The sequence below is a fragment of the Apostichopus japonicus genome, chromosome 22, assembly GCF_037975245.1.
Source record: "Apostichopus japonicus isolate 1M-3 chromosome 22, ASM3797524v1, whole genome shotgun sequence".
Taxonomy (NCBI): Eukaryota; Metazoa; Echinodermata; class Holothuroidea; order Aspidochirotida; family Stichopodidae; genus Apostichopus; species Apostichopus japonicus.
This window is the reverse complement of record NC_092582.1, coordinates 26656716-26682967: the sequence shown is the minus strand read 5'-3', so window position 1 is coordinate 26682967 and position 26252 is coordinate 26656716. Positions and strand designations below refer to the sequence as shown.

The window sequence follows — 26252 nt, the reverse complement described above, 5'->3', positions numbered from 1 at the left end:
TTTAAAATTTCTAAATGCAATAAATCCAAAGGTGAAGCTTGAATCAACTTCCAGTGTTGTATGTAGATTCCCCATAATAATGACAAGAAGCTCTTTGTTTCATATGTAACGTCAAAGGTCATTTGAGGTCAACATAGACCAAGGCTTACAACCTTGTAGACCCAGTACCTACGTCATATGTTATATGTACATACACCTTAAATGAAAGGAACATAGAGCGGTTTGTGAAGGCACAGGTCATTAGTGGTCAATAGAAGTCAAAGTCTTAAAACCTCGAAAATGCAATAACTCTCAAATTGGAGCTTGGATAATCTTCATAACTGTAGATTGAACTTAATGAGGAACCCTTCTGTTTTGTGGCAAGGAATCACTAAGCTGTAGACTTATAAACTCATATATTTATATATTTTAAACTCATTTCAATAGTTTTCATGTAGTCTTTTTCCCATTGAATTGCAGGTAGAGCTAGCAACGTTAGAATTTCCCTTCAAACACTGCAGAAATGAATTTGAAGTTTTAGCTTGTGTTCTGGAGCAAGACCCACCTCGACTTCCTCCCAACAGGGGATTTTCTTTGGACTTTCATCATTTCATTCAGTCCTGGTAAGATTTCGGAGCTATTGATAACTGTGTGTTTTATGTATGAATTACAAGTCCTGGTAAGAGTTAGGAGGTATTGATAACTGTGTGTGTTATGTATGGATTACAAGTCCTGGTAAGAGTTAGGAGGTATTGATAACTGTGTGTTAAAGAGATCGGAGCTATTGATAACTGTGTGTTTTATGTATGAATTACAAGTCCTGGTAAGAGTTTGGAGCTATTGATACCTGTGTGTGTTATGTATGAATTACAAGTCCTGGTAAGAGTTCGGAGCTATTGATACCTGTGTGTGTTATGTATGGATTACAAGTCCTGGTAAGAGTTTGGAGCTATTGATAACTGTGTGTTTTATGTATGAATTACAAGTCCTGGTAAGAGTTCGGAGCTATTGATAACTGTGTGTGTTATGTATGGATTACAAGTCCTGGTAAGAGTTTGGAGCTATTGATAACTGTGTGTTTTATGTATGAATTATAAGTCCTGGTAAGAGTTCGGAGCTATTGATACCTGTGTGTGTTATGTATGGATTACAAGTCCTGGTAAGAGTTCGGAGCTATTGATAACTGTGTGTTTTATGTATGAATTACATGTCCTGGTAAGAGTTCGGAGCTATTGATACCTGTGTGTGTTATGTATGAATTACAAGTCCTGGTAAGAGTTCGGAGCTATTGATACCTGTGTGTGTTATGTATGGATTACAAGTCCTGGTAAGAGTTCGGAGCTATTGATACCTGTGTGTGTTATGTATGGATTACAAGTCCTGGTAAGAGTTCGGAGCTATTGATACCTGTGTGTGTTATGTATGGATTACATGTCCTGGTAAGAGTTCAGAGCTATTGATACCTGTGTGTGTTATGTATGGATTACATGTCCTGGTAAGAGTTCAGAGCTATTGATACCTGTGTGTGTTATGTATGGATTACATGTCCTGGTAAGAGTTCGGAGCTATTGATAACTGTGTGTTATGTATGAATTACAAGTCCTGGTAAGAGTTTGGAGCTATTGATACCTGTGTGTGTTATGTATGGATTACAAGTCCTGGTAAGAGTTCGGAGCTATTGATAACTGTGTGTGTTATGTATGGATTACATGTCCTGGTAAGAGTTCAGAGCTATTGATACCTGTGTGTGTTATGTATGAATTACAAGTCCTGGTAAGAGTTTGGAGCTATTGATACCTGTGTGTTTTATGTATGGATTACAAGTCCTGGTAAGAGTTCGGAGCTATTGATACCTGTGTGTGTTATGTATGGATTACAAGTCCTGGTAAGAGTTCGGAGCTATTGATACCTGTGTGTGTTATGTATGGATTACAAGTCCTGGTAAGAGTTCGGAGCTATTGATACCTGTGTGTGTTATGTATGGATTACATGTCCTGGTAAGAGTTCAGAGCTATTGATACCTGTGTGTGTTATGTATGAATTACAAGTCCTGGTAAGAGTTTGGAGCTATTGATACCTGTGTGTGTTATGTATGGATTACAAGTCCTGGTAAGAGTTCGGAGCTATTGATACCTGTGTGTGTTATGTATGGATTACAAGTCCTGGTAAGAGTTCGGAGCTATTGATACCTGTGTGTGTTATGTATGGATTACATGTCCTGGTAAGAGATCGGAGCTATTGATAACTGTGTGTTAAAGAGATCGGAGCTATTGATACCTGTGTGTGTTTTATGTATGAATTACAAGTCCTGGTAAGAGTTTGGAGCTATTGATAACTGTGTGTGTTATGTATGAATTACAAGTCCTGGTAAGAGTTCGGAGCTATCGATACCTGTGTGTGTTATGTATGGATTACAAGTCCTGGTAAGAGTTTGGAGCTATTGATAACTGTGTGTTTTATGTATGGATTACAAGTCCTGGTAAGAGTTCGGAGCTATTGATAACTGTGTGTGTTATGTATGAATTACAAGTCCTGGTAAGAGTTCGGAGCTATTGATAACTGTGTGTTTTATGTATGAATTACAAGTCCTGGTAAGAGTTCGGAGCTATTGATAACTGTGTGTGTTATGTATGAATTACAAGTCCTGGTAAGAGTTCAGAGCTATTGATACCTGTGTGTGTTATGTATGGATTACATGTCCTGGTAAGAGATCGGAGCTATTGATAACTGTGTGTTAAAGAGATCGGAGCTATTGATAACTGTGTGTTTTATGTATGAATTACAAGTCCTGGTAAGAGTTAGGAGCTATTGATACCTGTGTGTGTTATGTATGGATTACAAGTCCTGGTAAGAGTTCGGAGCTATTGATACCTGTGTGTGTTATGTATGGATTACATGTCCTGGTAAGAGATCGGAGCTATTGATAACTGTGTGTTAAAGAGATCGGAGCTATTGATAACTGTGTGTTTTATGTATGAATTACAAGTCCTGGTAAGAGTTAGGAGCTATTGATACCTGTGTGTGTTATGTATGGATTACAAGTCCTGGTAAGAGTTTGGAGCTATTGATAACTGTGTGTGTTATGTATGAATTACAAGTCCTGGTAAGAGTTCGGAGCTATCGATACCTGTGTGTGTTATGTATGGATTACAAGTCCTGGTAAGAGTTTGGAGCTATTGATAACTGTGTGTTTTATGTATGGATTACAAGTCCTGGTAAGAGTTCGGAGCTATTGATAACTGTGTGTGTTATGTATGAATTACAAGTCCTGGTAAGAGTTCGGAGCTATTGATAACTGTGTGTTTTATGTATGGATTACAAGTCCTGGTAAGAGTTCGGAGCTATTGATACCTGTGTGTGTTATGTATGGATTACAAGTCCTGGTAAGAGTTCGGAGCTATTGATAACTGTGTGTGTTATGTATGGATTACAAGTCCTGGTAAGAGTTCGGAGCTATTGATACCTGTGTGTGTTATGTATGGATTACAAGTCCTGGTAAGAGTTCGGAGCTATTGATACCTGTGTGTGTTATGTATGGATTACATGTCCTGGTAAGAGTTCGGAGCTATTGATACCTGTGTGTGTTATGTATGGATTACATGTCCTGGTAAGAGTTCGGAGCTATTGATACCTGTGTGTGTTATGTATGGATTACATGTCCTGGTAAGAGTTCGGAGCTATTGATAACTGTGTGTGTTATGTATGGATTACAAGTCCTGGTAAGAGTTCGGAGCTATTGATACCTGTGTGTGTTATGTATGGATTACAAGTGTGGAAATAGTAGACATGATAATAGATGCAAAATCAGGTAAAAATTTTGTATTGCATGGTTAGGTGGTGTTACTATCAACGTTTAGTTGTTTTAAGCTTATCGTATAAGTGACATTACCTAGTACTCAGTGACTATGTTAGTATTGTACCAACATGTGTACTATACTGTATCATCTGATTGCATTGATGGGAGATTGTCTACTTGCAATTGTAGATAACTATTCCATGTTAACAATATTACCTAGTACTCAGTGACTATGTTAGTATTGTACCAACATGTGTACTATACTGTATGGACTGATTGCATTGATGGGAGATTGTCTACTTGCAATTGAAGATTAACTACAGTATTCCATGTTAACAATATTACCTAGTACTCAGTGACTATGTTAGTATTGTACCAACATGTGTACTATACTGTATGAACTGATTGCATTGATGGGAGATTGTCTACTTGCAATTGTAGATAACTATTCCATGTTAACAATATTACCTAGTACTCAGTGACTATGTTAGTATTGTACCAACATGTGTACTATACTGTATGAACTGATTGCATTGATGGGAGATTGTCTACTTGCAATTGTAGATAACTATTCCATGTTAACAATATTACCTAGTAATCAGTGACTATGTTAATATTGTACTAACATGTGTACTATACTGTATGAACTGATTGCATTGATGGGAGATTGTCTACTTGCAATTGAAGATTAACTACAGTATTCCATGTTAACAATATTACCTAGTACTCAGTGACTATGTTAGTATTGTACCAACATGTGTACTATACTGTATGAACTGATTGCATTGATGGGAGATTGTCTACTTGCAATTGTAGATAACTATTCCATGTTAACAATATTACCTAGTACTCAGTGACTATGTTAGTATTGTACCAACATGTGTACTATACTGTATGAACTGATTGCATTGATGGGAGATTGTCTACTTGCAATTGTAGATAACTATTCCATGTTAACAATATTACCTAGTACTCAGTGACTATGTTAGTATTGTACCAACATGTGTACTATACTGTATGAACTGATTGCATTGATGGGAGATTGTCTACTTGCAATTGTAGATAACTATTCCATGTTAACAATATTACCTAGTACTCAGTGACTATGTTTGTATTTTACTAACGTGTGTACTATACTGTATGAACTGATTGCATTGATGGGAGATTGTCTACTTGCAATTGTAGATTAACTATTCCATGTTAACAATATTACCTAGTACTCAGTGACTATGTTAGTATTGTACCAACATGTGTACTATACTGTATGAACTGATTGCATTAACATTGGGAGATTGCCTGTACTTGCAATTATACTATTCCATTTTACAATAGTCAAGATGTCAGGTCTCTGTTTATGCATCACCACTCAAGTGTTTTATTTAATGATTTTAATTTTAGGAAATAGCTTCTTTTTTCCATTTATGTGCTATGTGTTTGTATTTAATAGTATGCTTGCCCTCCTCCTGCTTACATATGCCTAAAATCCCTGAAGCATGCATGGATAATAGCTGAATATTGGTAAATAATATTTAATTTCTATTTGAAGGCTAATAAAATTCATCATTCAAGCTGTGTCAAGTTGCCGAAGGAAGCAACCCTACTGTTGGGAGGTTGGGGGGGGGGTTGGGTGTGAAAAAAATTATATGTGTTCGTTAACTGGCTGTTTTTCTCTTGTTTTTCTCTTGAAGCTATTAATCCATTTATGCTAATAGAAAACCTATAAGGACATTCTTGCCAATTACTCTATTTTATGACAGACTCTTTTGTTTTCTTCTTTTGTAATGGCTTCTTGTAGTGAATCTCTCATCTTGATATAACTCAGGTTTTCTTTTAGTTCTGGCAAGTATATGGAGGAGCAAAACAAAATATTGAGTTCAATTCTAAGCACCCTTAGTTTCCTGAAATGGAACACATATTTTGTATGTCTGTCCTTTAGGTACATGGCGGTTACAGTGTCCACCTTGAGCTACTTGATTGATATGTTTAAGGTGTAGGTTAAGCCGTATTTGCCATAACCTATGTTTGGGCATACTTTGTTTTAACATCAGAATTTAGCAGAAGACATATTAACCAATGGTAAGAGCTGGGAAAGGTGAACACTTTAGACTTCTTAGACTGCATTCTCAGTGCCTTGAAGGTGTATTCCACAATGACCATAGGAATCACTAAGCCTGTTGGTTTAATGGTTCCCAGTTATCTATAGAATGAAAGGTAGTGGAATGAAAACATTGATGTGACTTTAAGCTATGTGTGAAACATTTCAGGTCTTCCACACAATTGATTACAGTACTTAAGTAGACAGTACTTAAGTAGACAGTACTTAAGTAGAAATCATAATCATGAAGATTGTCATGACATTGTCCCTCAGTAGTAAGGTTCTTAATCTTACTGCTGCTAAGATCGTATCCATACAATGCCAATCATTGCCTGAATCAATCAGGAAGAAGAAGAAGAAATCTGTCCATCCATCAAGCTGCCAGGCTAAAACATTGATGATGTCATCAATCAATACCCCATCTTGAAGTCTGTGCAACTCACAAACAGTACTAACTGTTTATGTTGAAGTTTATGCAGTTTATGTTGAAGTAACTCACAAACAGTACTAGTTTATGTTGAAGGACTTTCATGGATCCATTGATCTAGTTTCTTTCTGCCAGCTTGACAAAAGATTATTTTGATATTAACATCAGATATGTAATCCAGAGAAAGTAGAGTCCATGTGGTACATCATTGTCTTATACTAGCATCAGATATATTAACCAGAGAAAGTAGAGTTCATGTGGTACATCATTGTCTTATACTAGCATCAGATATATTATCCAGAGAAAGTAGAGTTTGTGTGGTACATCATTGTCTTATACCAGCATCAGATATATTAATCAGAGAAAGTAGAGTTTGTGTGGTACATCATTGTCTTATACTAGCATCAGATATATTAATCAGAGAAAGTAGAGTTTGTGTGGTACATCATTGTATTATACTAGCATCAGATATATTAACCAGAGAAAGTAGAGTTCGTGTGGTACATCATTGTATTATACTAGCATCAGATATATTAACCAGAGAAAGTAGAGTTCGTGTGGTACATCATTGTCTTATACTAGCATCAGATATATTAATCAGAGAAAGTAGAGTTTGTGTGGTACATCATTGTCTTATACCAGCATCAGATATATTAACCAGAGAAAGTAGAGTTCGTGTGGTACATCATTGTATTATACTAGCATCAGATATATTAACCAGAGAAAGTAGAGTTCGTGTGGTACATCATTGTCTTATACTAGCATCAGATATATTAACCAGAGAAAGTAGAGTTCATGTGGTACATCATTGTCTTATACCAGCATCAGATATATTAACCAGAGAAAGTAGAGTTCATGTGGTACATCATTGTCTTATACCAGCATCAGATATGTTATCCAGAGAAAGTAGAGTTTGTGTGGTACATCATTGTATTATACTAGCATCAGATATGTTATCCAGAGAAAGTAGAGTTTGTGTGGTACATCATTGTCTTATACCAGCATCAGATATGTTAACCAGAGAAAGTAGAGTTTGTGTGGTACATCATTGTATTATACTAGCATCAGATATATTAACCAGAGAAAGTAGAGTTTGTGTGGTACATCATTGTATTATACTAGCATCAGATATATTAACCAGAGAAAGTAGAGTTTGTGTGGTACATCATTGTATTATACTAGCATCAGATATTTTATCCAGAGAAAGTAGAGTTTGTGTGGTACATCATTGTCTTATACTAGCATCAGATATATTAACCAGAGAAAGTAGAGTTTGTGTGGTACATCATTGTCTTATACCAGCATCAGATATATTAACCAGAGAAAGTAGAGTTTGTGTGGTACATCATTGTCTTATACTAGCATCAGATATATTATCCAGAGAAAGTAGAGTTTGTGTGGTACATCATTGTATTATACCAGCATCAGATATGTTATCCAGAGAAAGTAGAGTTTGTGTGGTACATCATTGTCTTATACTAGCATCAGATATATTATCCAGAGAAAGTAGAGTTTGTGTGGTACATCATTGTATTATACCAGCATCAGATATGTTATCCAGAGAAAGTAGAGTTCATGTGGTACAGGGCAGGTCCAAGCTATTGTATCCCTAGAAGCCAAATTTTAAACTTTACTGAAGCACCCTAAATGTGGTGTCATGTTAAAGCTGAATTATTGAAGTTTCAGATTTTCACAATTTTTTTTATTTGTTTTGCCTATTCGAACAATTACAGCCGGCTAATTTGCATAAATTCAATTTGCAGTGTGACGTACGGGACATTTGGAATCCTATTTCCCTGCCAGCAATATGAACTTATTGAATATAAGTTATGTGGGACATGATACACCCTTCCTTCCAATAATTTTGACATATTATGTTTGGGGGTTCATCAATTAAATATGCTAATTAGCTAGTGTCCAAATACTGATGTCCCGTACGTCACAATTTTCAGCACTTTTTTCAAGTTTTGATATGGAGGAACAATTTTTTTTTTGGTGATATTCTGTAAAGTTCTAATTAAGAACATTGTTCACAAAATCCATCCCAAAAAATTTGAAATAATATTCACAGCAAATCTAATTATCAAAATTAAAAAGGTGACGTATGTGACAAAATGTGACGTACGGCACATAGTGTGGGGGAAACCCTGTATTTATACATAATAAACATGCATGGGCTCCAATGGGGACCTCTACTGGAAACCTTCCAATGCTTACAAATTTATTTTGTTGAAAGATGGTAGTTGCAACTAATAATCCCTGCATGCCTGAAGAGCACATCATGGCTTCAAATAAACTATTGACCGATGACCACCAACAGCCCAGGTGTTGTTCAATAAACTATCGGGAAGTCAATTGTGTGTGTGTGGGATACAGAATCATCTACAATGCTATTCAACATTGACATTGAATGAAGACGACTTCAAGAATGTTGAGTTTGCATTTCAACATGTCGTAGGCCTATTGTGAAGTGTGACTATCATGACTACAGGTGCAACAATGTTCTTGTGTCCTGAACTTAGATAGTAGACATTGAGATTTTTAGTTACAAGTGTAGAGTTTCGCTCTCCCAATTTTTGCAGAGGACAATCACTCATGAGTTTGTTCAATAATCAGTGTTAGGTCTATAGAGTTTTCTTTCTGTTACTAGTTTCATAGATGGACATTATGTGGACGTTACTGTGGACATTTTGGTATGTTTTGAATGGGATGGATCATAAACTTCAGGGTCAATAGTGGGGAGTATGATACAGTGTTGTACAGTATATACCGAAACAGTTTTGCATCAAAACTTTGCATCTTGAATCATTTGTGGTCTAACAAAGCTAGAATTGATGTTATGAGTATTTGGTCTGGTAACCAGTATTAGGTCTATAGAGTTTTCTTTCTTGTACTAGTTCATAGATGGACATTATGTGGACGTTACTGTGGAGATTTTGATATGTTTTGAATGGGATGGATCATATTTCAACTTCAGGGTCAAAAGTGGGGAGTATGATACAGTGTTGCACAGTATATACCAAAACAGTTTTGCACCAAAACTTTGCATCTTGAATCATTTGTGGTCTAACAAAGCTAGAATTGATGTTATGAGTATTTGATGAATGTGTAGAGTAGATTTATACTTTATGCATTCCATGTTTTATGTAGTGGAATGAACTCACAAGTACAGTCACTGCTCTTTTCGATCCCAGAAAGAAGGAAATATGGCATGAAATTACCAATGACATTGTTCTGGCATATCCAAATCAATGTTTTTATGTAGAAATCAGCTTGTTATGGTATATTCAGAAATAAAAATATGAGTTTTCATAGTCAATTTTTATTTGGACAAATTGTCCCGTACGTCACATGTCCCGTACGTCACAGGACAATTTTCATTTGTGTAATCACTGAACTGGAATGGCTTCATAATTTTTTCTAATATGTTACAGCTTAGCCCTTGGAAGGTTAGGCTATTCACTAGTTATAACAGCTTGATCACTGCCCTCCTAATTTCAGAGCGATTTCAGCTTTGCTCTTTAGTAAAAAAAACACAAATTTCTCTGGTCCCGTACGTCACACTGTACATTAATTAAGATGGGACCTAATTAAAGCAAGTGTAGGAAATCTTCATGAGTTTGTAATACAGTACAGTAGCAGCAATAACAAATATGAAAACCTGAAAAAGTTTCTGGAAAATAGATTTTTTATAACTTTTAGACACATTTAAGTCTCTGAAATGTCCCGTACATCACAGTGCAAATAGCTTGGACCTGCCCTACATCATTGTATTATACTAGCATCAGATATGTTAACCAGAGAAAGTAGAGTTTGTGTGGTACATCATTGTCTTATACTAGCATCAGATATATTATCCAGAGAAAGTAGAGTTCGTATGGTACATCATTGTCTTATACTAGCATCAGATACGGTATATATTATCCAGAGAAAGTAGGGTTCATGTGGTACATCATTGTATTATACCAGCATCAGATATGTTATCCAGAGATAGTAGAGTTTGTGTGGTACATCATTGTATTATACCAGCATCAGATATGTTATCCAGAGAAAGTAGAGTTCATGTGGTACATCATTGTATTATACTAGCATCAGATATGTTATCGAGAGAAAGTAGAGTTCATGTGGTACATCATTGTATTATACTAGCATCAGATATGTTATCCAGAGAAAGTAGAGTTTGTGTGGTACATCATTGTATTATACTAGCATCAGATATGTTATCCAGAGAAAGTAGAGTTCATGTGGTACATCATTGTATTATACTAGCATCAGATATGTTATCCAGAGATAGTAGAGTTTGTGTGGTACATCATTGTCTTATACTAGCATCAGATATTTTAACCAGAGAAAGTAGAGTTCATGTGGTACATCATTGTATTATACCAGCATCAGATATGTTATCCAGAGAAAGTAGAGTTTGTGTGGTACATCATTGTATTATACCAGCATCAGATATATTAACCAGAGAAAGTAGGGTTCATGTGGTACATCATTGTATTATACCAGCATCAGATATATTAACCAGAGAAAGTAGAGTTTGTGTGGTACATCATTGTATTATACTAGCATCAGATATATTAACCAGAGAAAGTAGAGTTCGTGTGGTACATCATTGTATTATACCAGCATCAGATATATTAACCAGAGAAAGTAGAGTTTGTGTGGTACATCATTGTATTATACCAGCATCAGATATATTAACCAGAGAAAGTAGGGTTCATGTGGTACATCATTGTCTTATACCAGCATCAGATATATTAACCAGAGAAAGTAGAGTTTGTGTGGTACATCATTGTATTATACTAGCATCAGATATATTAACCAGAGAAAGTAGAGTTCGTGTGGTACATCATTGTATTATACCAGCATCAGATATATTAACCAGAGAAAGTAGAGTTTGTGTGGTACATCATTGTATTATACCAGCATCAGATATATTAACCAGAGAAAGTAGAGTTTGTGTGGTACATCATTGTATTATACCAGCATCAGATATGTTATCCAGAGAAGTAGAGTTTGTGTGGTACATTATTGTCTTATACTTGCATCTGATATGCTATCCAGAGAAAGTAGAGTTTGTGTGGTACATCATTGTCTTATACCAGCATCAGATATGTTATCCAGAGATAGTAGAGTTTGTGTGGTACATCATTGTCTTATACTAGCATCAGATATGTTAACCAGAGAAAGTAGAGTTTGTGTGGTACATCATTGTATTATACCAGCATCAGATATGTTATCCAGAGAAGTAGAGTTTGTGTGGTACATTATTGTCTTATACTTGCATCTGATATGCTATCCAGAGAAAGTAGAGTTTGTGTGGTACATCATTGTCTTGTTAACTTTAATGAACATTTCTTTTCATTTTGCAGCCTAACAAAAGATCACCAGAAGAGACCAAAATATCCACAATTAATGGTATGTAGATTGTTCTTACAAGTTACTCTAGTCCTAAGATGCATTAAATGTTTCAGTTTCTGTGATTCTCAAAGTCATGCACTTGATTATCACTGCATGCTTAATTCAGCAACAATCACTAGATTTCTGGAAGCATTATGCTGACAGTCAGCAACCCATAATATAAGGATCAACCATGACAAGAAAGTTCAGTACAATTGCATTACTTGAAAGATGCTCATCATTCCTATTGTCCATGATCATCTCAAATCTATTCAGAGCTAATAACTAGAAAACATGATAGAAAGCAGTTAGCTGATTAATGTTACATCTCCTCCTCCTCCTCCTCCTCCTCCTCCTCCTCCTCCTCCTCCTCCTCCTCCTCCTCCTCCTCCTCCTCCTCCTCCTCCTCCTCCTCCTCCTCCTCCTCCTCCGCCTCCTCACCCTCCTCACCCTCCTCACCCTCCTCACCCTCCTCACCCTCCTCACCCTCCTCACCCTCTTCTCTTCAAGAGAACATTAATAAAAGAGTAAATTCATTCTACCATGGTCACTTCCATCCTTACAGGCATTGGAAAGATGAATGTTATATGTACTGACCATGTGACACTCCCTCCTCTCTCTCCTCCTATGTCACTCCCTCTATTCCTCTGTCTCCTTCCTCATCCATGTTTACAGGCATTGGAAAGATGAATGTTATATGTACTGACCATGTGACACTCCCTCCTCTCTCTCTCCTCCTATGTCACTCCCTCTATTCCACTGTTTCTCGTCCATTGCTATCATTATTATTATTGCTATTATTTTTATCAGGAACACAGTTTCTTCAAGAGGTATGAGATTGCAAGGGTTGATGTAGCTTCCTGGTTTGCCCAAGTCTTGCAGAAAGTCAAAGCTCAGGAAAATCTGCAGAAGCAGCAAGCAGCCTCCACAACAGCCTCAGCGACAACAACATCATTGTCATCATCCTCATCCTAGTTAGGAAGAATAGAGAGACAGTTCAGTTGAAACTCCTAGGCATTACTCCAGGTGAATTAAGGGACAGTCTCAGTTAGAACTCCTTGGCATTACTCCAGGTGAACTAAGGGACAGTCTCAGGGACAGTCTCAACTCATAGGGACTACCCCAGGTGAACTATGAAGCATTGTCACTTAGAACTCCTAGGCACAGCTTCAGGTGAATTAAGGGACAGTCTAAGTTAAAACTCCTACTGTAGGCATTATTCCAGGTGAATAAAGGGACAGTCTCAGGGACAGTCTCAACTTATAACGACTACCCCAGGTGAACTATGAAGCATTGTCACTTAGAACTCCTAGGCACAGCTCCAGGTGAAAGAAGGGACAGTCTCAGTTAAAACTCCTAGGCATTACTCCAGGTGAATAAATGGACAGTCTCAGGGACAGTCTCAACTTATAAGGACTACCCCAGGTTAACTATGAAGCATTGTCACTTAGAACTCCTGGGCACAGCTCCAGGTGAATGAAGGGGCAGTCTCAGTTAAAACTCCTAGGCATTGCTCCAGGTAAATAAAGAGACAGTCGCAGTTGAAATTTCTAGGCATTGCTCCAGCCTTGATTAAAAGTCCTAATCACTACTCCAGGTGAATTAAGGGACAGTCTCAATTACTACTCATACTGTAGGCACTACACCAGGTGAATTAAGGGACAGTCTCAGATAAAACTCTTAGGCACTACACCAGGTGAATTAAGGGACAGTCTCAGTTAAAACTCCTATGCACTCCCCCAGGTAAATTAAGGGACATTGTCAGTTAAAACTCCTACGGACTACCCTAGGTGAATTAAGGGACAGTCTCAGTTAAAATGCATAGGCACTACCCCAGGTAAATTAAGGGACAGTCTCAATTATACTTCTTAGACACTTCATCATTACTTGATTTAAACTAGAGGTTTGATGTAGCAGCCAAACTTGGTTTGCTAATACTGCTGATGCCTTTTCAACTTACGGTCTCTTAGTTTAAGTTTATCATCCTGCAGAGAAGTTAAAAGTGATTTGTAGAAGCCAATAATTGTGATAGTGGAGGAGGGGTTATACAATTAAAAGTGATCTGTAGAAGCCACTCAATGTGATAGTGGAGGGGGTTATACAATTATATTTTTCTCTAGGATACCTCTAACTGCACATATTTAAGTGATTTCTGATCAACAAATATCTCTGTTAAAAGTTGAGCTGCTGGATAGGAATGATGAACCATCATTGACCACTGATGTCATGTGATTACCAATGTAGTATCCTTCTACTCCTGGATATGCTCATTGGCCTGCATGAAGTCACTCCATTCGTCATATCTTTATTGCCATCTACATATAGTCTCCTGCAGGTCAAATCAGACTCATTATTGCTCATTATGGTCTTTAAGTTGTTTTCTTTGTTGCAGGGACTTGATAATAAAGCTGATTGAGTTGCGATAGTAGCACTCTTATGTGTGACTGATCACTGTTGTTATGCTATGGTTGTAGCACTCTTATGTGAGACTGATCACTGTTGTTATGCTATGGTTGTAGCACTCTTATGTGTGACTGATCACTGTTGTTATGCTATGGTTGTAGCACTCTTATGTGTGACTGATCACTGTTGTTATGCTATGGTTGTAGCACTCTTATGTGTGACTGATCACTGTTGTTATGCTATGGTTGTAGCACTCTTATGTGTGACTGATCACTGTTGTTATGCTATGGTTGTAGCACTCTTATGTGTGACTGATCACTGTTGTTATGCTATGGTTGTAGCACTCTTATGTGTGACTGATCACTGTTGTTATGCTATGGTTGTAGCCTCTTCTTTACATCTCATAATATTTTTTATTTTCTATTCTTTCTTTTGTTCAGTGAATATAGAGACCTGCAGAACAGTAGTTCACTTTGTGGACTCATTTTTATGTTTTATCTTTTTGTGGATATTTTTAAGTGATCTTCTCCAAATTTTAAAGAGATTCTATGATCCTTATGGGACAGAGGTAAACTGATTGATGGGGTGATCATGATGATGATGTATAGAGGGTAATGACAACTGTTATCTTACCCATTGATTGAGCAGCAGTCAAGTTTCCACAGATTTAAATTGTGATACTGCCCTCCAAAGTGCAATTTCTATATATGTTGATCAAATAACAGGATCTGTTCTGTTAGAACCGCTGGCAATTGTGTCAGCTTTCCTATTTTCCTTTGCTGTTTAGTTGTACCCCCATCATTACAGTATACCATGAGAAGTAATAGATATAGATGATGTAATATATAAATATGAACTATCAGCCTCCTTTGCTGTTTAGTTGTACCCCCATCATTACAGTATACCATGAGAAGTAATAGATATAGATGATGTAATATATAAATATGAACTATCAGCCTCATAGATACATAACCAGCAGATCATGTCTAGAGCTATGCTTTCTGATATCAGTAGAATTCTAACCCTACCCAGGTACTATGTAATATCAGTAGAATTCCTCACTGATACTATGTGATATCAGTAGAATTCCTCACTGATACTATGTAATATCAGTATAATTCTACACAGTCTAGTATCAGAAGAACCCTACCCATGTACTATGTGATATCAGTAGAATTCTACACTGTAGTATGTAATCTCAGTAGAACTCTAAACAGATACTATGTAATATCAGTAGAATTCCTCACTGATACTATGTAATATCAGTAGAATTCCTCACTGATACTATGTAATATCAGTAGAATTCCTCACTGATACTATGTGATATCAGTAGAATTCCTCACTGATACTATGTAATATCAGTAGAATTCTACACAGTCTAGTATCAGAAGAACCCTACCCATGTACTATGTGATATCAGTAGAATTCTACACTGTAGTATGTAATCTCAGTAGAACTCTAAACAGATACTATGTAATATCAGTAGAATTCCTCACTGATACTATGTAATATCAGTAGAATTCCTCACTGATACTATGTAATATCAGTAGAATTCCTCACTGATACTATGTAATATCAGTAGAATTCCTCACTGATACTATGTAATATCAGTAGAATTCTACACAGTCTAGTATCAGAAGAACCCTACCCATGTACTATGTGATATCAGTAGAATTCTACACTGTAGTATGTAATCTCAGTAGAACTCTAAACAGATACTATGTAATATCTGTAGAATTCCTCACTGATACTATGTAATATCTGTAGAATTCCTCACTGATACTATGTAATATCTGTAGAATTCCTCACTGATACTATGTAATATCAGTAGAATTCCTCACTGATACTATGTGATATCTGTAGAATTCCTCACTGATACTATGTAATATCAGTAGAATTCCTCACTGATACTATGTGATATCAGTAGAATTCCTCACTGATACTATGTAATATCAGTAGAATTCCTCACTGATACTATGTAATATCAGAAGAATTCCTCACTGATACTATGTAATATCAGTAGAATTCCTCACTGATACTATGTGATATCAGTAGAATTCCTCACTGATACTATGTGATATCTGTAGAATTCCTCACTGATACTATGTGATATCAGTAGAATTCCTCACTGATACTATGTGATATCAGTAGAATTCCTCACTGATACTATGTGATATCAGAAGAATTCCTCACTGATACTATGTGATATCAGTAGAATTCCTCACTGATACTATGTAATATCTGTAGAATTCTTCACTGATACTATGTGATATCTGTAGAATTCCTCACTGATACTATGTGATATCAGTAGAATTCCTCACTGATACTATGTAATATCAGAAGAATTCCTCACTGATACTATGTAATATCAGTAGAATTCCTCACTGATACTATGTGATATCAGTATAATTCTACACTGTAGTATGTAATCTCAGTAGAACTCTAAACAGATACTATGTAATATCAGTAGAATTCCTCACTGATACTATGTAATATCAGTAGAATTCCTCACTGATACTATGTAATATCAGTAGAATTCCTCACTGATACTATGTAATATCAGTAGAATTCCTCACTGATACTATGTGATATCAGTATAATTCTACACTGTAGTATGTAATCTCAGTAGAACTCTAAACAGATACTATGTAATATCAGTAGAATTCCTCACTGATACTATGTGATATCAGTAGAATTCCTCACTGATACTATGTAATATCAGTAGAATTCCTCACTGATACTATGTAATATCAGTAGAATTCCTCACTGATACTATGTGATATCAGTATAATTCTACACTGTAGTATGTAATCTCAGTAGAACTCTAAACAGATACTATGTAATATCAGTAGAATTCCTCACTGATACTATGTGATATCAGTAGAATTCCTCACTGATACTATGTGATATCAGTAGAATTCCTCACTGATACTATGTAATATCAGTAGAATTCCTCACTGATACTATGTGATATCAGTATAATTCTACACTGTAGTATGTAATCTCAGTAGAACTCTAAACAGATACTGTGTAATATCTGTAGAATTCCTCACTGATACTATGTAATATCAGTAGAATTCCTCACTGATACTATGTAATATCTGTAGAATTCCTCACTGATACTATGTAATATCAGTAGAATTCCTCACTGATACTATGTGATATCAGTAGAATTCCTCACTGATACTATGTAATATCAGTAGAATTCCTCACTGATACTATGTGATATCAGTAGAATTCCTCACTGATACTATGTAATCTCAGTAGAATTCCTCACTGATACTATGTGATATCAGTAGAATTCCTCACTGATACTATGTAATCTCAGTAGAATTCCTCACTGATACTATGTAATATCAGTAGAATTCCTCACTGATACTATGTAATCTCAGTAGAATTCCTCACTGATACTATGTGATATCAGTATAATTCTACACTGTAGTATGTAATCTCAGTAGAACTCTAAACAGATACTATGTGATATCAGTAGAATTCCTCACTGATACTATGTAATATCAGTAGAATTCCTCACTGATACTATGTAATATCAGTAGAATTCCTCACTGATACTATGTAATATCAGTAGAATTCCTCACTGATACTATGTGATATCAGTATAATTCTACACTGTAGTATGTAATCTCAGTAGAACTCTAAACAGATACTATGTAATATCAGTAGAATTCCTCACTGATACTATGTGATATCAGTAGAATTCCTCACTGATACTATGTAATATCAGTAGAATTCCTCACTGATACTATGTAATATCAGTAGAATTCCTCACAGATACTATGTGATATCAGTATAATTCTACACTGTAGTATGTTATCTCAGTAGAACTCTAAACAGATACTATGTAATATCAGTAGAATTCCTCACTGATACTATGTGATATCAGTAGAATTCCTCACTGATACTATGTGATATCAGTAGAATTCCTCACTGATACTATGTAATATCAGTAGAACTCCTCACTGATACTATGTGATATCAGTATAATTCTACACTGTAGTATGTAATCTCAGTAGAACTCTAAACAGATACTGTGTAATATCTGTAGAATTCCTCACTGATACTATGTAATATCAGTAGAATTCCTCACTGATACTATGTAATATCTGTAGAATTCCTCACTGATACTATGTAATATCAGTAGAATTCCTCACTGATACTATGTGATATCAGTAGAACTCTAAACAGATACTATGTAATATCAGTAGAATTCCTCACTGATACTATGTAATATCTGTAGAATTCCTCACTGATACTATGTGATATCAGTAGAATTCCTCACTGATACTATGTAATATCAGTAGAATTCCTCACTGATACTATGTGATATCAGTAGAATTCCTCACTGATACTATGTAATATCAGTAGAATTCCTCACTGATACTATGTAATATCAGTAGAATTCCTCACTGATACTATGTAATATCAGTAGAATTCTACACAGTGTAGTATCAGAAGAACACTACCCAGGTACTATGTGATATCAGAATAAATAACTACATAAACAAGTCTTTAAGAGTGTTTCATGGTGAACATTGTCATAGCCATTGACCTGTTACACATATCATTTCAAAGTGTCACAGGAAAACCAACATGTCTTATGTAACCAGTGATTGTTAACTACTTGTGTTGCATTCATTCCAAGTAACTAAAAGAATGACTGATTTGAGTTCATTGAATGTAAGATAATATCAATGGTTTGGACAGTGTTTCACCTCACTGTACGCTAGACTTTACACCACTGTACACACCTCTCTTTAACACCTCTGCTTATACCTCTATTTACACTTACCCTTACATCCCTCCTGGCACCTCTCCTTACACCTCTGTATACCCCCCTCCTAACACCTCTGTCTACTCTCCTGCTTTCACCTCTGTAAACACCCCTCCTTACACCTCTGTATACTCACCTGCTTACACCTCTGTAAACACCCCTCCTTACACCTCTGTATACTGGCCTCCTTACACCTCTGTATACTCTCCTGCTTACACCTCTGTAGACACCCCTCCTTACACCTCTGTATACATCCCTCACACCTCTGTACAGGCTGATGCTTACACTTTCTTAAAAGTCATATCTGTGAGCTGTCACTTTTCAATATGTGATAGTACCACTACTAGGATCCAAAACAGTCATATCTGTGAGCTGTCACTTTTCAATATGTGATAGTACCACTACTAGGATCCAAAACAGTCATATCTGTGAGCTGTCACTTTTCAATATGTGATAGTACCACTACTAGGATCCAAAACAGTCATATCTGTGAGCTGTCACTTTTCAATATGTGATAGTACCACTACTAGGATCCAAAACAGTCATATCTGTGAGCTGTCACTTTTCAATATGTGATAGTACCACTACTAGGATCCAAAACAGTCATATCTGTGAGCTGTCACTTTTCAATATGTGATAGTACCACTACTAGGATCCAAAACAGTCATATCTGTGAGCTGTCACTTTTCAATATGTGATAGTACCACTACTAGGATCCAAAACATTTTATTTTCTCATTTATTTTTATATTTCAAGGTAGAATATTAGCAGTGTTAACAAAGAAACCAATGCTTCCCATTTGGTCATGTTAAGAGGGTCAGTGTGTTAGATTCAGTATATGCAACACCACTTTCAATAATATGTTTCTTTATGTCTCAAATATCTCTATCTAATGGACCAGTAACAATGGTTGGGTTTGAGCCTCATTTAAAAATGTACTTTTTCTTACATAAGAAATATTCCCCCACCCCCCCAACCCTGAGAAGGACTGACAACCCCACCCCAACCCTGAGAAGGACTAACAACCCCACCCCCAACCCTGAGAAGGACTGACAACCCCCCCCCCCTCCAACCCTGAGAAGGACTGACATGTTTAAAACAATGTGTTGGTACAAAATGTATTCTTTTTAACCTAAGAATCCTGAATTCACTAGTAATGAAATTAATAGTTGACTATTTTGGAGTAGATGTTCACAAATCACATAAATTGACAGAGGTGAAATAAGTGTGGTTTATGTTTCTTCCTTTGTTGCCCTGATTTTAGTGGTTAGTGACCTTTGATATTAGTAGCGTAGACATCTTCTTTGGAGGCAGATTTCTTAGACCTGAAGGTCTTGTAATTAACAGGCAAGCAAAGCACTGCTACTTCCGCTGTCAGCTTTATACTAAGCAAATATTTTCATTTTTCTCATCCAAACTGCAGTGTTGCCAAGTTTATGGCAGTCATATTTCATTCACTATGTGACAGTGTCAAGTAAGGTTGAACAACAGCATTGGTGAAACTCTTGCAGAGTTAATCAATACACTGCTTCAGTATATATGAAGGGGAATCATTCTCCTGAATCTGTTCAATGTGATGTTTCTAGGTCAAATATACTGTACCTTCCAAGGAGCTGGAAGGCCTGATTCTTGATGAAAAGACGTTCAAATAAGATTACAAACAATGCAATAATGTTATGGCTTGCGGTTAAATGAAATAGTTAAGGATGTCTCAAAGCAGAAACTTTACTCTTCCTATGTTAGTGCATTTATTCTAAAAAGGGAAATGTGTTGCAGGTACTGTTCCTATAGTATAGTCAATAAGGTAGTGTTCCCTAGTTACCAGAAGTCATCATTTAAGTAACTGCTATGGTGATAGTGTTCCCTAGTAGCAAGTGGTCATCTTTGACATGACTGCTATGGTGATCTTACATGACATCTTACTCAATAAGTTAGTGTTCCCTATTTACCAGAAGTCATCATTTAAGTAACTGCTATGGTAATAGTGTTGCCTAGTTACCAGAGGTCATCTTTGATTAAACTGCTATGGTGATCTTACATGACATCTTACTCAATAAGTTAGTGTTCCCTAGTTACCAGAAGTCATCATTTAAGTAACTGCTATGGTAATAGTGTTGCCTAGTTACCAGAGGTCATCTTTGACTAAACTGCTATGGTGATCTTACATGACATCTTACTCAATAAGTTAGTGTTCCCTAGTTACCAGAAGTCATCATTTAAGTAACTGCTATGGTGATAGTGTTCCCTAGTAACCAGAGGTCATCTTTGACGTGATTGCTATGGTGATCATGTTCCCTAGTAACCAGTGGTCATCTTTGACATAAATGCTTTGGTGATAGTGTTCATTAGTAACCAGAGGTCATCTTTGACGTGATTGCTATGGTGATTTTACTCAATATGGTAGTGTTCCCTAGTAACCAGAGGTCATCTTTGACGTGATTCCTATGGTGATAGTGTTCCCTAGTAACCAGAGGTCATCTTTGACGTGATTGCTATGGTGATAATGTTCCCTAGTAACCAGAGGTCATCTTTGACGTGATTGCTATGGTGATAGTGTTCCCTAGTAACCAGAGGTCATCTTTGACGTGATTGCTATGGTGATAATGTTCCCTAGTAACCAGTGGTCATCTTTGACATGAATGCTTTGGTGATAGTGTTCACTAGTAACCAGAGGTCATCTTTGACGTGATTGCTATGGTGATAGTGTTCACTAGTAACCAGTGGTCATCTTTGACGTGATTGCTTTGGTGATAGTGTTCACTAGTAACCAGAGGTCATCTTTGACGTGATTGCTATGGTGATAGTGTTCACTAGTAACCAGAGGTCATCTTTGACGTGATTGCTATGGTGATAGTGTTCACTAGTAACCAGAGGTCATCTTTGACGTGATTGCTATGGTGATAGTTTCACTAGTAACCAGAGGTCATCTTTGACGTGATTGCTATGGTGATAGTGTTCACTAGTAACTAGAGGTCATCTTTGACATGATTGCTATGGTGATAGTGTTCACTAGTAACCAGAGGTCATCTTTGACATGAATGCTTTGGTGATAGTGTTCCCTAGTAACTAGAGGTCATCTTTGACGTGATTGCTATGGTGATAGTGTTCCCTAGTAACCAGAGGTCATCTTTGACGTGACTGCTATGGTGATAATGTTCCCTAGTAACTAGAGGTCATCTCTGACGTGATTGCTATGGTGATAGTGTTCCCTAGTAACCAGTGGTCATCTTTGACGTGATTGCTATGGTGATTGTACTAGGTTCAGAATCTGTGCCTTTGTCATTGTTTGTTCTCTGATTACCAGAACAGCTTCTCTTTGTACCTTACTTGGCCCAGAACTGTTCTATATTTTCATTCCTCTTACTGTTGATGTACGTCAGCAGTTGTAAGATATAGTGAATGTGGTTGTTATTGTCAACAATCAGAGCTTTAAGCACCAAAGTTTAATCTGAAATTTTTAAAATCAACCAATATTTTAAGAACAATGAAATTTGAGCAAATAGTGTCACAGAAGGAGGAAACACAAAGTGTTGTACATATAGTGTAAGGTATGTTGAAGAAGCACTGAGGCCTTCCTTATCTTCAAGAATCAGAATGCACACATAGAATTTACCATGTCTATTACACAAGAACAATATAGTGTAAGGTATGTTGAGGAAGCACTGAGGCCTCCCTTATCTTCAAGAATCAGAATGCACACATAGAATTGACCATGTCTATTACACAAGAACAATATAGTGTAAGGTATGTTGAAGAAGCACTGAGGCCTTCCTTATCTTCAAGAATCAGAATGCACACATAGAATTGACCATGTCTATTACACAAGAACAATATAGTGTAAGGTATGTTGAAGAAGCACTGAGGCCTTCCTTATCTTCAAGAATCAGAATGCACACATAGAATTGACCATGTCTATTACACAAGAACAATATAGTGTAAGGTATGTTGAAGAAGCACTGAGGCCTTCCTTATCTTCAAGAATCAGAATGCACACATTGAATTGACCATGTCTATTACACAAGAACAATATAGTGTAAGGTATGTTGAAGAAGCACTGAGGCCTTCCTTATCTTCAAGAATCAGAATGCACACATAGAATTGACCATGTCTATTACACAAGAACAATATAGTGTAAGGTATGTTGAAGAAACACTGAGGCCTTCCTTATCTTCAAGAATCAGAATGCACACATAGAATTGACCATGTCTATTACACAAGAACAATATAGTGTAAGGTATGTTGAAGAAGCACTGAGGCCTTCCTTATCTTCAAGAATCAGAATGCACACATAGAATTGACCATGTCTATTACACAAGAACAGTATAGTGTAAGGTATGTTGAAGAAGCACTGAGGCCTCCCTTATCTTCAAGAATCAGAATGCACACATAGGATTGACCATGTCTCTTACACAAGAACAATATAGTGTAAGGTATGTTGAAGAAGCACTGAGGCCTTCCTTATCTTCAAGAATCAGAATGCACACATAGGATTGACCATGTCTATTACACAAGAACAATATAGTGTAAGGTATGTTGAGGAAGCACTGAGGCCTCCCTTATCTTCAAGAATCAGAATGCACACATAGGATTGACCATGTCTATTACACAAGAACAATATAGTGTAAGGTATGTTGAGGAAGCACTGAGGCCTTCCCTATCTTCAAGAATCAGAATGCACACATAGGATTGACCATGTCTATTACACAAGAACAATATAGTGTAAGGTATGTTGAAGAAGCACTGAGGCCTTCCTTATCTTCAAGAATCAGAATGCACACATAGAATTGACCATGTCTATTACACAAGAACAATATAGTGTAAGGTATGTTGAAGAAGCACTGAGGCCTTCCTTATCTTCAAGAATCAGAATGCACACATAGGATTGACCATGTCTATTACACAAGAACAATATAGTGTAAGGTATGTTGAGGAAGCACTGAGGCCTCCCTTATCTTCAAGAATCAGAATGCACACATAGAATTGACCATGTGTATTAAACAAAAACAATATAGTGTAAGGTATGTTGAGGAAGCACTGAGGCCTCCCTTATCTTCAAGAATCAGAATGCACACATAGGATTGACCATGTCTATTACACAAGAACAATATAGTGTAAGGTATGTTGAGGAAGCACTGAGGCCTCCCTTATCTTCAAGAATCAGGTATTGACCATGTCTATTACACAAGAACAATATAGTGTAAGGTATGTTGAGGAAGCACTGAGGCCTTCCTTATCTTCAAGAATCAGAATGCACACATAGAATTGACCATGTCTATTACACAAGAACAATATAGTGTAAGGTATGTTGATGAAACAATGAGGCCTCCCTTATCTTCAAGAATCAGAATGCACACATAGGATTGACCATGTCTATTACACAAGAACAATATACTGTAAGGTATGTTGAGGAAGCACTGAGGCCTCCCTTATCTTCAAGAATCAGGTATTGACCATGTCTATTACACAAAAACAATATATTGTAAGGTATGTTGAGGAAGCACTGAGGCCTCCCTTATCTTCAAGAATCAGAATGCACACATAGGATTGACCATGTGTATTACACAAGAAGTATCACACTAACAGGCATCTACTTATTAAACTTCAAACCAGAACACATTCTATAATTACAAGTTATCCATAATATTGAACATATCAAACCATAACACAACCTCAGCTCCTATAAACTTAAAGAAGCATACAGCAGTGAACAAGTCAATCAAAGAAGGAAACTTAATAACTAGTGAAAGTTGAATTTCAAGCAAGATGTTACAGTATGTTCCACTTTGGGTATTTCCGACAAGTAATCAGATTTGAGTTTACTTTCTGCTTTTTTTTTCTCGCACAACTAAAAGGTCATTTGAGATTAAATGACAGTCCTTAATTAGCATTATTTTATTATAGATTCCATTGTTTTGTTTTTCTGCCAACGTCATTTAAAGTAGTGCTTCTTTGTGCCACTGATTGGTCTATTAATCCTTTATTGTTACGTAATGTGCCTTTGAGTGAAAGGTTTCTATTAATTATTTCCTTATGTGTAAAATAATGAGACTTGCCTTCCATCCCCAGATGAATCCCTTGGTTATACAAGAAGCTATTTGTAGCTGGTAGTGTTGCCCCATCTAGGTTGTTATGACTCAGCTGTAAAATTGTGTTGTGTAACCTAAAACTTAGACTGCTAGTAGCTGGTAGTGTTGCCCCATCTAGGTTGTTACGACTCAGCTGTTAAATTGTGTTGTGTAACCTAAAACTTAGACTGCTAGTAGCTGGTAGTGTTGCCCCATCTAGGTTGTTACGACGCAGCTGTTAAATTGTGTTGTGTAACCTAAAACTTAGACTGCTAGTAGCTGGTAGTGTTGCCCCATCTAGGTTGTTACGACTCAGCTGTGTTAAATTGTGTAACTTAATGCATAGACTGCTAGAATCTGGTAGTGTTGAGTTCCTTTCCCCATCTTGCTTACATCTGTGCTGTGTTAAATTGTGTAACTTAATGCATAGACTGCTAGAATCTGGTAGTGTTGAGTTCCTTTCCCCATCTTGCTTACATCTGTGCTGTGTTAAATTGTGTAACTTAATACATAGACTGCTAGAATCTGGTAGTGTTGAGTTCCTTTCCCCATCTTGCTTACATCTGTGCTGTGTTAAATTGTGTAAGTCAAAACATAGACTGCTGGTCTGCCAAAGCACTCACACAACCCTCGCCCACCGCCCCCCCCCCCCTCCTTCACCACATGCACCCCATTCGGTAAAATCTTTACTGGGTTTGGTGACGTCATAGCATTAACTGTTAGATTACTGCTACGCTCACCTGTAAGTTACCTTCATTTCCATATGGGCTTGGAACAGCTTGCAGAACTTCGCCCTCTTTCTTCCCTGGTCATTTTAAGTATTCCTTATAAAATATGGGAACTCAGATGGCTGTGTTATATACTTATAGTATTTATAATCAATGTGTTGACCTTTGAAAATAGCTTCAATTTTACCACTGTTTTTTCTTCTTTTTTCGTTGTTTATTTTTACCGTAATAATGTAACTGTAAACTGGAGTTATATTTGTGACATAATTATGAATATGAAAAATAAAATTTGTAAGATAACATTGACAATCTTTCTGTAAGTTTGACTTGTATATTCTGTCTCTACGATAACGTTTGTGTGCTTTCTGCTTTCTACCTTATAGAAACCATAAATGTTAAAGCTTAGTGAAAGATTTATCCGTAGAGCATTATAAGCCGTGTAAATATGAGGATAAAACAAACAAACGAGGCACAGAGTTGTGTAAGGAGGAGACACAGTTGGACATCTTGAAGCAACAGCTATGTAAGTGACTTGGGATTCTGCCATGTCGATACAGCAGGCCCTTA

General features: G+C 36.6%; 1 protein-coding gene and 1 long non-coding RNA gene across 3 annotated transcripts in view; both read left to right on the top strand.

Annotated features, from left to right (window-relative positions):
* LOC139964303 (dual specificity mitogen-activated protein kinase kinase 7-like) overlaps window positions 1-14569 on the top strand; it is a 45364-nt gene extending 30795 nt beyond the window's left edge. For both annotated transcript variants that reach the window (XM_071965800.1, XM_071965799.1), the window contains exons 10-12: window positions 460-602; window positions 11673-11718; window positions 12511-14569. In XM_071965800.1, coding sequence (XP_071821901.1) covers window positions 460-602; window positions 11673-11718; window positions 12511-12675 — 354 coding nt within the window. In that variant the 3' untranslated portion in view covers window positions 12676-14569. The remainder of the gene's footprint in view (window positions 1-459; window positions 603-11672; window positions 11719-12510) is intronic.
* A 3792-nt stretch (window positions 14570-18361) lies between these two features.
* LOC139964306 (uncharacterized) lies at window positions 18362-25994 on the top strand. The gene is made up of 2 exons (XR_011791941.1): window positions 18362-21765; window positions 21815-25994. It is a non-coding gene; the product is annotated as an uncharacterized lncRNA (long non-coding RNA).
* Window positions 25995-26252: the final 258 nt, after the last annotated feature.